At 42.6% G+C, this 17,395-nt stretch overlaps 1 protein-coding gene across 3 annotated transcripts in view; it reads left to right on the plus strand.

The window, feature by feature from the left end:
• The first annotated feature begins 573 nt into the window (after nt 1-573).
• Nucleotides 574-17,395, plus strand: part of OLAH (oleoyl-ACP hydrolase) — a 38,076-nt gene continuing 21,254 nt past the window's right edge. The window contains exons 1-3 of one of the 3 annotated variants that reach the window (XM_060192216.1): nt 574-679; nt 12,265-12,347; nt 16,931-17,091. In XM_060192216.1, coding sequence (XP_060048199.1) covers nt 17,033-17,091 — 59 coding nt within the window. In that variant the 5' untranslated portion in view covers nt 574-679; nt 12,265-12,347; nt 16,931-17,032. Of the gene's footprint in view, nt 680-12,129; nt 12,348-14,895; nt 14,983-16,930; nt 17,092-17,395 lie in introns of those variants that run through there. The other 2 variants (XM_060192214.1, XM_060192215.1) reach the window with 2 other exon arrangements.

Here is a 17,395-nt window from a genome sequence, read left to right on the forward strand (position 1 = left end):
GTCCAGAGGCCTGTTCATCAGCCTAGACACAGATGGCTAGGCTCTGGGAAATAATAGGATGGCTCTCGGATTATACATAATGGTTCTCCTTTATCATTGAGCTAAACCTGTTTGGAGGCCAGCCTCCTGGACCAGGGAGACACTCAGTGCAAGAGTACTGGACTTGCTTGTTCCCAACATACACACCACACACACACACCACACACACACCACATGCACACATCACACATACCAAACACACACACACATCACACAAACACACACACACCAAACACACACACCACATGCACACATCACACACACCACACACACCAAACACACATACCAAACACACAAACCACACACACACATACCACACACACACCACACACACACCACACATACTACACCCCTGCCCTCCTTGAGGCTGCACTGAACTCCGAGCATTTTTCTTGATCTGCAGTCAAATGCTCTGCCCCTGAACTATGCCCCCTCTTAGAGCAATTTTCTTTGGAAGGCAGCTATGCTCACCACTATACCACCAACGCAACTTGAGCAATTTTCTAAGTGACCCATTACTGCTGTGTCACTGAGCTCCAGCACAGACTGTTCTGAATTCATTCTTCATGTTTCTCTTGGCCTAGTCAGAAGCTGTTTTATCTTCTATGGATTGTTTCCTCCAGGCCAGCCCCAGAGCCTGGTAAGTCTGTCACCTTGGAATTAGTTTCAAGTCTTCCTTTACCTTAAAGAAAGAAATACACACTTAATAAAGCCGCAGGCAAGAAGATACTATATTATTTCACTTACAGGTGGTAGAGAAACCAAGCAGATTAATATTGAGTTAATATATGTAATATATATATATCCGGGAGGTGGCACAGTGGATAAAGCACTAGACTCAAGTGCAAGGTCCTGAGTTTGATCCCCGGCAGCACATGTACCAGAGTGATGTCTAGTTCTTTCTCTCTTCTTATCTTTCTCATTAATAAATAAAATATTTAAAATATAGATGTATATATATGTATATTTATTTAGTTATTTATTTATTGGGGAGAGACTTCACATGACAAGTAGGGAGAGACTTCACATGACAAGGAGGGGCTGACCTCACTTTTTGCCTCTGAAACCACAGATGACTTTCCCAGATAGAAAGGACATGTTTACTGAGATCCATGCACCAGACCAGCACCCTACAGACTGCATTCTTCACAGTCACTAAAGAGAGCAGAGATCCCTTTGACTGGAGGGTGACTGTCACCATGACTAGGCAAAAAGAAAGAGCTGCTCCTGAATCCAAAGGGCCTTTGCTACCTTCAGCTCCAAATACTCCGTCTCGATGGCAGGGTTCTTGAGGGGCCCGGAGGGGAGAAGCCAGAGGTAGCCAGTTTGGGGCACCTTTGTGCCTCTAAAAATGTCCTGTTTCTAAAAAGCTGTCTTGAAAATTCCAATTTGGAAATTTCGATTTTGAAGATACCATGCATATACTCTTTTCCAGCTTTCTCTCAATACAACTGTTTTCCTTCCAAAACATTCTATTCCAAAGTTCGAGATAGCTCAGGAGATCAAGTATGAGGTCCTGGGTTCAAGCCCCATATCATGTGGCAGCACTGTGGACAACATGAGGTGGGTGGAGTGTGTGTTTCTCTCTCCTCTATGTATATAGAATCATTTATACTTTTATAGTTATACTTATTTTTTCCACCAGGATTATCACTGGGGCTCAGTGCTTACACAGTGAATCCACAGCTCCTGGCAACCATTTTTTTCCTTTTTTTTTTTTTTTTTTGTTCCTTTTTTTATTAGATAGGACAGAGAGAAATTGAGAGAAGAGAGGGAGTCAGCAAGGAAGAGAAGAAGATAGAGAAAGAAACCTGCTTCATCACTTGTGAAGCTTCCCCTACTGCCACAGGTGGGAGTGGAGTTTTGAACACAGGTCCTTGCACAGTAATGTGTGCACTCAACCAGATGTACCATTCCACTCCCACCTGTGGCAGCGGGGAAGCTTCACAAGTGGTGAAGCAAGTTTCTTTCTTCACAAGTGGTGACACAGAAACATGAAGAATGAATTCAGAACAGTGTGCTGGAGCTCAGTGACACAGCAGTAATGGGTCACTTAGAAAATTGCTCAAGTTGCGTTGGTGGTATAGTGAGCATAGCTGCCTTCCAAAGAAAATTGCTCTAAGAGGGGGCATAGTTCATAGGCAGAGCATTTGACTGCAGATCAAGAAAAATGCTCTGAGTTCAGTGCAGCCTCAAGGAGGGCAGGGGTGTGGTGTGTGTGGTGTGTTTGGTGTTCTGTGTGTGGTGTGTGGTATGTGTGTTCGGTGTGTGTGGTGTTGTGGTGTGTGTGGTGTTGTGGTGTGTGTGGTGTGTACATGTGGTGCTTGCATACTTTTCTTTTTTTAATTTTTTTATATTTTTAATTTATTTCTTTATTGGGGAATTAATGTTTTACATTCAACAGTAAATACAATAGTTTGTACATGCATAACATTCCCCAGTTTCCCATTTAACAATACAACCCCCACTATGTCATTTATCATCCTTCATGGACCTGTATTCTCCCCACCCACCCACCCCAGAGTCTTTTACTTTGGTGCAATATGCCAGTTCCATTTCAGGTTCTACTTGTGTTTTCTTTTCTGATCTTGTTTTTCAACTTCTGCCTGAGAGAGAGATAATCCCATATTCATCCTTCTGTTTCTGACTTATTTCACTCAACATGATTTTTTCAAGGTCCATCCAAGATCGGCTGAAAACGGTAAAGTCACCATTTTTTACAGCTGAGTAGTATTCCATTGTGTATATATACCACAACTTGCTCAGCCACTCATCTGTTGTTGGACACCTGGGTTGCTTCCAGGTTTTGGCTATTACAAATTGTGCTGCCAAGAACATATGTGTACACAGATCTTTTTGGATGGATATGTTGGGTTCCTTAGGATATATCCCCAGGAGAGGAATTGCAGGGTCATAGGGTAGGTCCATTTCTAGCCTTCTGAGAGTTCTCCAGACTGTTCTCCACAGAGGTTGAACCAACTGGCATTCCTACCAGCAGTGTAGGAGGGTTCCTTTGACCCCACACCCTCTCCAGCATTTGCTGCTGTTACCTTTCCTGATGTATGACATTCTCACAGGAGTGAAGTGATATCTCATTGTTGACTTGATTTGCATTTCTCTGACAATCAGAGACTTGGAGCATTTTTTCATGTGTTTGTCGGCCTTTTGGATCTCTTCTGTGGTGAATATTCTGTCCAAGTCCTCCCCCCATTTTTGGATGGGGTTATTTGTTGTCTTGTTGTTGAGTTTGGCGAGCTCTTTATATATATGTTGGTTATTAAACTCTTATCTGATGTATGGCATGTAAAGATCTTCTCCCATTCTGTGAGGGGTCTCTTGGTTTGGGTAGTGGTTTCTTTTGCTGTGAAGAAGCTTTTTAATTTGATGTAGTCCCATAGGTTTATACTTGCCTTAGTCTTCTTTGTAATTGGATTCGTTTCACTGAAGATGTCTTTAAAATTTATGCAGAAAAGAGTTCTGCCAATATTTTCCTCTAAGTATTTGATAGTTTGTGGTCTTTCACTTCTTTGGATAGGTTTACTCCTAGATATTTTATTGTTTTTGTTGCTATAGTAAAAGGAATTGATTTCTGGATTTCAATTTCTTCTAACTTAGTGTTTGCATAGAGGAATGCCACTGACTTTTGAATGTTAATTTTATAGCCTGATACCTTACTGTATTGCCTGATGATTTCCAAAAGCTTCTTGCTGGATTCCTTAGGTTTTTCCATGTATACTATCATGTCATCTGCAAATAAGGAGAGTTTGACTTCTTCTCTTCCAATCTGTATCCCTTTAATTCCTTGCTCCTGCCTGATTGCTACGGCAAGAACTTCCAACACTATGTTGAGTAGTAATGGTGATAGTGGGCAGCCCTGTCTAGTACCTGATCTCAGTGGAAATGCTTCCAGTTTTTCACCATTGAGTATGATGTTGGCTGTAGGTTTGCTATATATAGACTCCACTATCTTCAGGAATTTTCTATCTATTCCTATTTTTTGTACTGTTTTGATCATAAAGGGATGTTGTATTTTGTCAAAGGCTTTCTCTGCATCTATTGATATGACCATGTGGTTTTTGGTCTTGCTTTTGTTGATGTGGTGGATCACATTGATTGATTTATGTATATTAAACCAACCTTGCATGCCTGGGATAAACCCCACTTGGCCATGATGAACAATCTTTTTGATATACTGCTGTATCCGGTTGGCTAGAATTTTGTTCAGTATTTTTGCATTTATGTTCATCAGAGATACTGGTCTGTAGTTTTCTTTTTTGGTTGTGTCCCTGTCTGCTTTTGGTATCAGGGTGATGTTGGCTTCATAGAAGCTGGCAGGGAGTATTCCAGTGTCTTCAATCTTCTGGAAGACTTTTAAAAGTAGAGGTATTAGTTCTTCTTTGAAGGTTTTATAGAATTCATTTGTAAAACCATCTGGTCCAGGACTTTTATTTTTGGGGAGATTTTTGATAACTGTTTCCATTTCATTAGCTGTGATGGGCCTGTTCATGTTATCCACTTCCTCTTTACTTAGTTTTGGAAGTTGGTAGGTATTTAAGAAATCATCCATTTCTTCCAGGTTCTCTAGCTTGGTGGCATATAGTTGTTCATAGGAGCCTCGCATGATATGTTGAATTTTTGTGGTGTCTGTTGTGATATCTCCTCTTTCATTTAGTATCCGATTTATTTGGGTCTTCTCCCTTTTTTGTTTTGTGAGTCTGGCTAAAGGTTTGTCGATTTTGTTTACTCTTTCGAAGAACCAACATTTATTTTCGTTGATTTTTGTATGGTTTTCTTATTCTCAATGTTATTTATTTCTGCCCTAACTTTAGTGGTTTCTGTCCTTCTGGTTACTTTAGGGTTCCTTTGTTGTTCTTCTTCTAGGTCTTTAAGATGTGCAATCAGGCTGTTTATTTGTGGTTTTTCTTGTTTCCTAATGTGTGCTTGTATAGCTATGAACTTCCCTCTTAGGACTGCCTTAGCTGTGTCCCAAATATTTTGATAGCATGTGTCTTCATTTGCATTGAAGTCTCAAAACATTTTGATTTCTTCCTTGATTTCCTCTTTGACCCAGAAGTTGTTAAGAAGTGTACTGTTGAGCTTCCACATTTTGGCACTGTTACTAATCTTTTGTTGATTGTTAAGTGTTAGTTTAATTCCAGTGTGGTCTGAGAAGATGCTTGGGATGATTTCAGTGCTCTTGAATTGGCTGATGCTGTCTTTGTGGCCTAACATATAGTCTATCCTTGAGAATGACCCATGTGGATTTGAGTAAAATGTTTATTCCAGTATCTTGGGATGAATGACTCTGAAAATGTCCAATAGTTCTAGTTTATCTATCTCTTCATTTAGCTCCCTTATGTCTTTATTGATTTTCTGCCTGGATGATCTGTCAAGTTTAGAGAGTGGGGTTTTGAAGTCCCCTACTATGATTGTGTTGCTGTTAATATATTGCTATAGCTCTTTCAGTAGAAGTTTGATGTATTTAGATGGCTTCTCATTGGGTGCATAGATGTTAATAATTGTTAAGTCCTTTTGATTGACTGATCCTCTGAGCATTAAGTAGTGTCCATTCCTATCTTTTTTAATCTTAATCTATTTTAAAGTCTGTCATGTCAGATATGAGAATAGCTGTTCCTGCCTTTTTTTATTATTATTTTAATAATAAATAAAACCCTTTTGTTGCCCTTGTTGTTTTATTGTTGTAGTTATTATCGTTGTTGTCATTTTTTGGATAGGACAGAGAGAAATGGAGAGAGGAGGGGAAGACAGAGAGGAGGAGAGAAAGATAGACACCTGCAGACCTGCTTCACCGCCCGTGAAGTGATCCTCCTATAGGTGGGGAGCCGGGGTTCGAACCGGGATCCTTATGCTGGTCCTTGTGCTTTGCGTCCTGCCTTTTTTTGTGGGCCATTGGCTTGTATGATAGTTTTCCATCCTTTCACTTTAAGTCTGTGTTTGTCTTGTTGAGTTAGGTGGGTTTCCTGTAGACAGCATATTGCTGGGTTGTGTTTTCTGATCCATCTTCCTACTCTGTGTCTTTTAATAGGTGAATTCAGGCCATTGACATTTATTGATATCAAAGATTGAAGATATTTTAACGCCATTCTTGTAGAGTTTTAGAGTGTTTTGATATATGTCCTATTTGTGGTGGTCTGGTTATTTATAGGAGACCTGGAAGACACTTTGAAGAGGGTTAAACCGGGAACAGCTACTGGCTATGATAACATCACCCCAGAACTCATTCTTAACCTGGGCCCCGTGGCAAAGAAGTGGCTCGCTTCATTCCTGTCCCACATCTTGGAATCTGAGTCTATGCCCAAAGTTTGGCGTCATGTGAAGATAATAGCGGTTTTGAAACCAAAGAAAGACCCAACACTGGCCGCCAGCTATAGACCAATTTCTCTCCTCTCCGTGTGTTACAAACTCCTTGAGAGGCTGCTTCTGTCACGTATTTCTCCTCTTACAGGAGAAGAAGAATAGGAGACCTTTCAGAACTTCTTTCAGGGCAGGCTTGGTGATGGTTGATTCCTTCAACTGTTGCTTGTCTGAGAAGGTTTTGATGCCTCCATCTAGTCTGAATGACAGTCTATCAGGATATAGTATTCTTGGCTGAAAGCCTTTCTCATTGAGCACTCGATAGATATCTTGCCATTCTCTTCTGGCCTGTAGTGTTTGTATGGAGAAGTCTGCTGCTAATCTTATGGGTTTTCCTTTGTAGGTGACTCTTTGTTTTTCTCTTGCAGCCTTGAGGATCCTTTCTTTATCCTTATTTCTTTCCATTCTAAGTATGATATGTCTTGGTGTCTTTAGGTCTGGGTTAATTCTGTTTGGGACCCTCTGGGATTCTTGAATCTTTATGTCTTTGATGTTGTCTAGACTAGAGAAGTTTTCAGCTACTATGGCCTGGAAAATGCTTTCTTCCTCTCCTTCTCTTTCTTCTGCTGGTATGCCAATAATGCGTATATTGTTTCTTTTGAAGTCATCCCATAGGACTCTGTTGTTGTTTTCAGCATCTCTTAATCTCTTTTTGAGATCCCTTACTTCTTTTTTAGTTGTCTCTAACTCATCCTCAATCTTGCTAATTCTGTCTTCAGCCTCATACATTCTATTCTCTCTGCCCTCTACTGTTCTCTGGAGTTCATCTGTTTTGTTGCCCTGCTCTGATACTGTTTTAGCTTGTTCAACTAGTTGCATTCTTAGCTCAGCAATTTCAGCTTTCAGCTCTCTAATAACCATGAGATAATTAGTATTTTCTTCCATATTCTCATTTGTTGTTCCTGCATTTCTGATTACAATTTTTTCAAATTCTTTACTCACTCCTTTTATTATTTCCTTAGCTAATGTTTGGATGTTGAACTCGTTGTTTTGTGCTTCACCCTCTGGAGGACTTTTAGCTGGACTCTTGTCCTGGTTTGAGTCTCCAATATTTTTTCTTGTTGTTTTAATCATTTTATATATTTTGTTATGAGTTCCCTTTATCAGTACTTTTTGAATTATTGATCACTATTGCCTGGATTGACTTGTGTCTAAGTAAGTTAATTAAAGGGTTCACAGTGTTAAATAACAGTTGTTTCAATCCCTGAGTTGGAGCTCAGTGATTTAAAAGCCTCTTTCTTTTTCTTTTTTTTTCCTTCCCTGTAGGCTATGGGAGCCTGAGGGCTTTTAAACTATCAATAGGCTTCTTAGCTTAATCACTGACACCTGACCAAGAGATAAAGCAGGGTGTGGCAGAGATATTCCAGTGGTTATGCAGAGAGACTTTCATAGCCCCTCAGCTATGTCACCGAGGTATAGGTCTTCTCCTGAGTTTCCTGGTTAGATCTCTGTCCTGTGGTGTCCCTCCCTTTCACTGCTCCAGATTCTGAGGGTAGTAGCAATGGAGACTCAGAGTTGCACTTGGTGAATCTCTGAGGAGTCCTCTCCTCCCTTAATCTGTCCCCTTGTTGGTGGAGCAGACTGGAGGTGGTGTCTCGCCATTCTTGTAGAGTTTTAGAGTGTTTCGATATATGTCCTATTTGTGGTGGTCTGGTTGTTTATAGGAGACCTTTCAGAACTTCTTTCAGGGCAGGCTTGGTGATGGTTGCTTCCTTCAACTGTTGCTTGTCTGAGAAGGTTTTGATGCTTCCATCTAGTCTGAATGACAATCTAACAGGATATAGTATTCTTGGCTGAAAGCCTTTCTCATTGAGTACTTGATAAATACCTTGCCATTCTCTTCTGTCCTGTAGTGTTTGTATGGAGAAGTCTGCTGCTAATCTTATGGGTTTTCCTTTGTAGGTGACTCTTTGTTTTTTCTCTTGCAGCCTTGAGGATCCTTTCTTTATCCTTACTCCTTTCCATTCTAAGTATGACATGTCTTGGTGTCTTTAGGTCTGGGTTAATTCTGTTTGGGACCCTCTGGGATTCTTGAATCTTTATGTCTTTGATGTTGTCTAGACTAGAGAATTTTCAGCTATTATGGCCTGGAGAATGCTTTCTTCCTCTCCTTCTCTTTCTTCCTCTAGTAAGCCAATAATGCGTATATTGTTTCTTTTGAAGTCATCCCATAGGACTCTGTTGTTGTTTTCAGCATCTCTTAATCTCTTTTTGAGATCCCTTACTTTTTTAGTTGTCTCTAATTCATACTCAATCTTGCTAATTCTGTCTTCAGCCTCATAGATTCTATTCTCTCTGCCCTCTACTGCTTTCTGGAGTTCATCTATTTTGTTGCCCTGCTCTGATACTGTTTCAGCTTGTTCAGCTAGTTGCCTTCTTAGCTCAGTGATTTCAGCTTTCAGCTCTCTAATAACCATGAGATTATTAGAATTTTCTTCCATATTCTCATTTGTTGTTCCTGCATTTCTGATTACATTTTTTTCAAATTCTTTACTCACTCCTGTTATTATTTTCTTAGCTAATGTTTGAATGTTGAACTCGTTGTTTTGTGCTTCACCCTCTGTAGGACTTTTAGCTGGACTCTTGTCCTGGTTCGAGTCTCCAATATTTTTTCTTGTTGTTTTAACGATTTTATATATTATATTATGAGTTCCCTTTATCAGTACTTTTCAAATTATTGATCACTATTGCCTGGATTGACTTGTGTCTAAGTAATTTAATTAAAGGGTTTACCGTGGTGGAAGTTAACAGTTTTTTTTTTTCCAATCCCTGAGTTGGAGCTCAGTGGTGTAAAAGCCTCTTTTTTTTTCTTCCCTGTAGGCTATGGATGCCTGAGGGCTTTTAAACTATCAATAGGCTTCTTAGCTTAATCACTGACTCCTAACCAAGAGATAAAGCAGGGTGTGGCAGAGATAATCCAGTGGTTATGCAAAGAGACTTTCACAGCCCCTCAGCTATGCCACCGAGGTATAGGTCTTCTCCTGAGTTTCCCGGTTAGATCTCTGTCCCCTGGTGACCCTCCCTGTTGCTGCTCCAGATTCTGAGGGTAGTAGCAATGGAGACTCAGAGTTGTACTTGGTGAGTCTCTGGGGAGTCCTTTCCTCCCTTCAGCTGTCCCCTTGTTGTGGAGCAGACTGGAGGTGGTGTCTCCACTGATAAACTGCTGAATGTTAGCAGTCACTTAATCTCTCCTTAGGCCCCTCTCTGTCACCAGCCACGCGTGTTTGTACTCATGGTTGATTTACTGGGTTTCTGTGGTCATTCTAGTCCTGTCTTGTTTCTGTTGGGTGGTCTCCGTTGGTATTCCTAGTTGATCCGGGAGAGGAGAGGAGAGGAGAGAAAGCGATCTGCTGCTCGTAGCTCCGCCTCTGGAAGTCCCTGGAGGTGGTGTCTCAACTGATAAACTGCTGAACTGTTAGCAGTCACTTAATCTCTCCTTAGACTCCTCTCTCCTGTCACCAGCCATGCGTGTTTGTACTCACCGGTGATTTACTGGGTTCCTGTGGTCATTCTAGTCCTGTCTTGTTTCGGTCCCGGGTGGTCTCCTTTGGTATTCCTAGTTGATCAGGAGAGGAGAGGAGAGGAGAGGAGAGGAGAGGAGAGGAGACTTGCTTGCATATTTTTCTTATCTATGGTTACTTCTGACTGATTTGGAGTTTCTTCTGGGCTCCTGTCTTCATTGTAGTAGCAGTTTTATTTGCTCTTGATTTAACCTTTTTTTTTTAATGTGTTTTTTATTTTTCTGTTCTGTTATTCTTCAGTTGTTGTGTTTTGAGTAGAAGCCATGCTATACTAAATACCTTTATGACAAATGAAATCACCAACCTCATAAATTACAACAATAGTAACTGAAGCAAGGATTGATGCAGTTTAACCAATACCAGTTAGCCAAACAACACCTCCAGTCCAAGAAAAAAATAGCAACCAAATCCAAATGACACAGAAAGAGAAAGGAAAAAAGGAAAAGCAAGAATAGACTATTATACAAGTCTGCTGTCCACTGTAAATTGTACGGGTAGCAAGAGGAGAAAGGGAAGTAGAGAAGAGACACACACACAGAGTCCACTCTGAGTCAGATTTCTTCCCCAAAATAACTCACAAATGAGTGTCACTGAATTCAGAAAACAGAAGAAAGAGGAAGGAAGAAAAGAAGACAAGAATGAGAAAGAAAAAGAAAAGAGCAGTGAAAGGAAAGAGTGTTTTTTTTTTTTTTAAATTAGCTAGGAGGAGGGAAAAGGGGGAGAATGGATGGAGGAGGTAGCATAAAACAAGTTCCTCTCACAATGGATAGGACACCCAGTCACCTAGCAATGGAAAAAACATTAACAGTTAATTTTGGTCAACCTGAAGGAGGGGTGGGGAAGGGACACGCATATATATAATAGTAATAATAAAATAGAATAGAGTGAAAATCTCTGTCAGTCAGTCTGTAGCTTGAATGGCTCCAGATTGCTCAGGCAGCCTGAGCAAAGACAGCCAATTGTTAAAACAAACAAACAAACAAAAAACCTCCAGGTAGTCTTTCTCAGACAGGGGTGAGGCTCTCATTGGTCAGATATTTTGTCACTCAAACAGAGCTCCAGCCACTTAGAAAGAAGAGAAAGAGAGAGAGAGAGAGAGAAGGAAATGAAAAAGGAAAAGGACTGAAATGACACATCTGGTGAGCCAGGAATCTTGGTAAAGAAAAAAGCTCAACAAGGAGCCTGCTAGTTGCAGATCTACAGTCCCTGGGGTCTGGTTATGGGGTAAGGGGGAGGAGTGCGCTTCAGAAATAATCAGGAGATTTCCTTTCTTTTTTCTCTGTTTTCTAATCCAAGACTGAGCTATAGTCCTCCTTGTTGTCACACTTAGGCCTTGTTCACTGTCCTGCTGACAACCCAGTATCCTACCCTATCCAGCAGTGGTTGTCGGAGCTCATGCCAGCAGCTGTCTCCAAGTCATCATCTTGGCTCCACCCTGCCCCAGAATCTTTTTAAAATTGATCCCACTCAGCAGTTTTCTGTACACTTTTAGGCCTTGAGTTCAGTTTTTTTTCCTATTGTGCAATTTCATTATCAGATTCCTATACCTAGATTAATTATTTATGTCACCAGAGCTTTGCTGAAGGCAAATATCTCCATAATTCCACTGCTTCCAGTGGACTCTTTTTTTTATTTCTTTCTTTTTTTTTAATATTTCATTTATTTATGAGAGAGATAGGAGGAGAGAGTGAAAGAACCAGACATCATCACTCTAGTACATGTGCTGCCAATGGCTTGAACTCAGGACCTCATGCTTGAAAGTCCAATGCCTTATCGACTGCGACACCTCCCGGGCCATCACTCACCTTTTCTTTTCTTGCTTTCTTTTTTTAAAATGGGGAGAAGAGAGAGGTGGGGGGAGAAAACCACCACAACACCACTTCCTCATTTATGAAGCTTCCCCTTTGCCTGGTGTTCCCAGCTGGTGGCTAGGGGCTCTAACCCCATTCCTCACACAAGTAAAGTATGAACTCTTAACTGATGGTCTGTCTCCTGGTTTCCAGGTTTCTTTCTTTTTAAGTTCTATTTGGAATTTTCTGACTGTTGTCTCATAATAGCTCTGAGAAATCTAAGCCAGGTCCTCTTCGATATTGCCTCTGCCATTCCTGAACACATCAAAAATAAACCAACCAAACTGGCTCAGCAATTCCTCTCCTAGCCATCTATCCAAAAAAAATGTTTTCACACCCATGTTTGCAGCTGTGCTATTGTACTGGCCAGCATTTGAAAACCACCAAAGGAGAATGGTTGAAGTTGTAACATATATACACAAAGGAATACAGCACAGCTGGTAGAGATGACATTTATGAAATTTATTTTCTTGCTACAGCTTGGAATGTTGCTTAACTAAATAAGCCAGGAGGAAGATAAGTACCAGATGATACCACTCATAGATGGGATCTAAGATATAAGGCAAAGGGCAAAACAGGGCCAATGTTCCATGGACTATGGTCAACTGCAGCAGATTTGAGGGCTCAGAAGAGAAAAGGAAGGAGCAGTAAGGGGAGGTTGGAGGCCTATGTCCCAGTGATGGAACAAGATGATGTTTTGGTTGAGGGTGAAATATGCGGACACTTATCCTGGGGAGGTATGGGAGAGATGTGGAAATGTGTCCTTGTGTTATAGCAACCTGCAAATCAACGTTCCTTCAATAAAGCAATGCTGGGATTGGAAGTACATATACTGCCTCTATCCAATTTTTTCTCTCCTTCCCGCTGGAACAGTGATCAAATAAGCTTTTTGAAAGGCTTCTCTTGAGGGTAGAGTCAAACTTTTTTGATGGGGAGGGTTCTCTACGTTAACAAAAGCCCCAAGACTATATCATTCATGGGGTTTCACAAAAGAACTAATAAATAGGGGGTCAGGCGGTGGCGCAGTGGGTTAAGCGCACATGGCGCAAAGCGCAAGGACCGGCTTAAGGATCCCGGTTCGAGCCCCCGGCTCCCCACCTGCAGGGGAGTCACTTCATAGGCGGTGAAGCAGGTCTGCAGGTGTCTATCCTTCTCTCCCCCTCTCTGTCTTCCCCTCCTCTCTCCATTTCTCTCTGTCCTATCCAACAACGAACAACATCAACAATGGCAATAATAATAACCACAACGAGGGTACAAGGGCAACAAAAGGGGGAAAAAATGGCCTCCTGGAGCGGTGGATTCATGGTGCAGGTACTGAGCCCAGCAATAACCCTGGAGGAAAAAAAAAAAAAAAACTAATAAATAGCGAGTCAGGCATGGCGCATCGGGTTGAGCGCATGTGGTGCGAAGCGCAAGAACTGGCATAGAGATCCCAGTTCAAGCGCCCGGCTCCCCACCTGTAGGGTAGTTGCTTCACAGGTGGTGAAGCAGTTCTGCAGGTCTCTCTCTCTCCCCCCCTCTGTCTTCCCCTCCTCTTTCCATTTCTCTGTCCTGTCCGGCAGCGACAACATCAATAACAACAACAATAAAAGGGGGGGGGCGCAACAAAAGGGAATAAGTAAATAAGTAAATAAAAACCTAACAAATAAATTGCAACAGTCAGTATGATTTCAACTCTCCTAGATATAACTGAGCAAAGTGTTTGCTTAAAAATGTGTGCCTAGGATCTGGGCGGTGACTCCCTGATAAAGTACACATGCTACAATGTGCCGAGGACCCAGGTCCAAGCCCTGATGAAACAGTGCTACAGGTGTCTTTCTCTCCTTCTTTATTCCTCATCTCAATTTCTTTTTATTTCCAAGTTTTTATTAATCTTTTATTTATTTGAAAGAGACAGCCAGAAATCAAGAGGGAAGGGAGATATAGAGGAGAGAGACAGAGAGACACCTGCTGAACTGCTTCACCACTTGTAAAGCTTTCCTCCTGCAGGTGGGGATCTGAGATTTGAAGCCAGGTCCTTGAGAGCTTGTTTGGAGGTTCTAGCAGGGGAGCGCAGCTATTCGTATACCCTCGACCGAAGACCAAGACCGGTCCATCTCTATTCGGAGAAGGCCGTCCTCTTCGACCGAGCGCACAGCTTCGGGAGGGAGCACATGGAGCAGTGAGGGAGGAAGGGGACACCTGCCTAGCCAGCTACATCAGCCGAATCAACCCTGGCAATCAATGGGATGATAGATGCCGCAGCCAGATCGCCCTCACATCCTAAGCCGGGTCCTTGAGCATTGTAACATATGTGCTCAACCAGGTGCGCCACCATCCAGCACCCCCACCTTTATTTCTGTCTCTATCTAAAAGAAATAAATCTTTAAAAATGTGTACCTAACTATGGTTTTTACAAGTTCAATATTTTGTTAATGAGAGAAAGAGAGAGAGAGAACTAGAATATCACTCTGGTAGTGCAGCGGGTTAAGCGCAGGTGGGGCAAAGCGCAAGGACCTGCATTATGGATGCTGGCTCAAGCCCCCAGCTCCCCACCTGCAGGGGAGTCGCTTCACAAGTGGTGAAGCAGGTTTGCAGGTATCTCTCTTTCACTCCCTGTCTTCCCCTTCTCTCTCCATTTCTTTCTGTCCTATCCAACGACATCTATAACAACAACAATATTAACTACAACAATAAAAAAAGCAAGGGCAACAAAAAGGAATAAATAAATATTAAAAAGAATATCACTCTGTTATATGCAACCCCAGGGGTCAAACTTGGGATGTCATGCTTGAAAGTCCAACACTTTAACCACTGTGGCACTCCTGCCCCGCCCCAGGTCTTGGGGGGGGGGAGATCAGAAAGGGAGTTTTTTGCCTCTTTAAATGAGAAATACTTGAGGAATTAAACCTACTTCAGTGAAAAAGCCTCAACCACACTCTTCAGTGGCAAACCCTACAGTTGTGTGTTCCATCTATGTCACCATGGGAAAAGAATTCTGTGAAAATTTGAGGAGTAAATCTCGGTTGGAAGATTTGTTCTTGCCTTGGGCAAAGAGATTTCTCCACCCACTTGAGCTTAACTACTCTATTTAAACTCAGAACTGTGAGTTCTGTAGCAGCTGCCAGATGCCAGGGTTCACAAGGAAATAATCCTGAAATTGACTTCCTTCACAAGATTCCCCATTGGGATTCAAGCAGCTACTAGGAAATTAAGGGGTAAGAGACTTTCTCAATGACAAGCCTCCGGCTCCATATTTTTCTTTCAGTTTTCTAAATATTATCAGCTTGCAAAATCAGACAGCTGGTACAGTGATGAAGTCTTTCTCAGACTCCCTTCTTCTTCTAGCGTTTGCCCTTCTTCCGTAGCCAGACAACAGCATCAGGTTGAGCCTGATGTAAAGTTTCGAGACCTCCTTTGAATCTGCAGAGGTGGCAGTCGTTGACTATGTGGGTCATTGTCTGTAGCCGCAGAGGCAGTTCGGGTCGTCTCTGGCTCCCCAGCGATGGAACATAGCGGCGCACCGGCCATGGCCTGTTCGATAGCGATTGAGGAGGGCCCAATCATAACGTGCTAGGTCAAAGCCGGGTTGACGCTTGCAGGGGTCTGTGATGAGGTGTTTGTTCTTTACCTCAGCTGACTGCCAACTCTGTTTCCAAGAGTCTGGAACAGAGAAGTTCAGTGTAGGCATAGGGGACCAGATTGGGTGACGAGACGTCAAGCGTTGGACAGGGTGAGCGAAGATATCCGCGTATATTGGCAGGTCCGGTGGAGCGTAGACGTGGGAAATGAACTTAGATGATGCTGCATCCCGATGAATATCTGGCGGGGCGATGTTGCTAAGAACTGGCAGCCATGGAACCGGGGTGGAAAGGATGGTTCCAGAAATTATCCTCATGGAGGAATATAATTTGGAATCGACCAAGTGGACATAGGGGCTACGGAACCATACTGGGGCACAGTATTCTGCAGTGGAATAGCATAATGCCAGAGATGATGATCCTAGTGTGGAAGCGCTCGCGCCCCATGAGGAGCTGGCCAGTCTTGCAATGATGTTATTCCTCGCGCCCACCTTTGCTGCAGTTTTTATGAGATGTTTGTGAAATGACAGAGTGCGATCGAGAGTAACGCCAAGATAGACTGGCTGGGCTTCATGCCAGATTCTCGTATCGCCAAGCTGCACATTAAGCTCACGCGAGGCTGAGGCATGGTGTAGATGGAAAACAAATGATACCGTTTTTGCAGTGCTAGGGATTAGTCGCCAATGACTCCCTCATTCTTGAGATTAAAAGAGAACAAGCAGGAGTCGGGCGGTAGCACAGTGGGTTATGCACACGTGGCACAAATTGCAAGGACCGGCATAAGGATCCCGGTTACAGCCCCAGGCTCCCCACCTGCAGGGGAGTCGCTTCACAAACAGTGAAGCAGGTCTGCAGGTGTCTGTCTTTCTCTCCCCTTCTCTGTCTTCCCCTCTCTCCATTTCTCTCTGTCCCATCCAACAATGATGACAACAGCAGCAATAATAACTACAACAATAAAAAACAAGGGCAACAAAAGGGAAAATAAGTAAATAAATATTATAAAAATAAAAATATATATTTAAAAAAAGAAAGAGAAGAGAACAAGTTTCTTAAGTTTAAAACCAGGAGCATTAACCTTTTGAAAAGGAACAGCCTCAGGAGTCCGGCGGTAATGCAGTGGTTTAAGCACATGTGGCTGTGAAGTGCAAGGACAGGGGTAAGGATCCCAATTAAAGCCCTGGCCCCCCACGTGCAGGGGGGTCACTTCACAAGCAGCTAAGCAGTGAAGCAGGTGTCTATCTTTCTCTCCCCCTCTCTGTCTTCCCCTCTTCTCTCCATTTCTCTCTGTCCTAACAACAACATCAATAACAACTATAGCAACAATAAACAACAAGGGCAACTAAAGGGAAAATAAATAAATAAATATAAAAAAAATAAAAATAAAAAGGAACAGTCTCTCCTACCCAGTTTGCTGAGTGACCTTTGCCTGCTGGGCCTGCAGGGCTGTTTAGCTGAGAAAGGAACATCTTTGCCTTCAGGTAATTCAACTAGGGTATTGGTAAGTGGAAGAACATACTAGTAGTTAGACAAGAACTGTTCATGTCAGTTATGTTGCTTCTGAACCATTTCTTCTTTTTTTCCATAGGGACTGCAGTGAAGGTAGCAGGCAGACTTAAAGAGTGCTCAAGGTAGATAGAAGGTTTTACAGCAAAGAGGACCTGCATTCCTCACTGACCAACAAACACGCATGGAGTCATTATCTCTCCCTGAGAGCATAGAGGGACCAGACTTTGGTGGGACTGCCAGGTATGTCGGTCCCTGGTCACCCTAGGTGCTCCTTACAGTCTGTCCAGGTGAAGTTGCCTTGGTAGATTGCTTTTTAAAATTCTTAATCGGGGCCAGGCGGTAGTGTATGTGGCGCAAGGCACAAGGACCGGCATAAGGATCCCAGTTCGAGCCCCCCCCCCCCCCGCTCCCCACCTGCAGGGGAGTCACTTCACAGGCGGTGAAGCAGGTCTGCAGGCGTCTTTCTCTCCCCCTCTCTGTCTTCCCTGCCTCTTTCGATTTCTCTCTGTCTTGTCCAACATCAATGACAACAATAATATTAACA

Source organism: Erinaceus europaeus, chromosome 6 (assembly GCF_950295315.1).
Source record: "Erinaceus europaeus chromosome 6, mEriEur2.1, whole genome shotgun sequence".
NCBI classification, from domain to species: Eukaryota; Metazoa; Chordata; class Mammalia; order Eulipotyphla; family Erinaceidae; genus Erinaceus; species Erinaceus europaeus.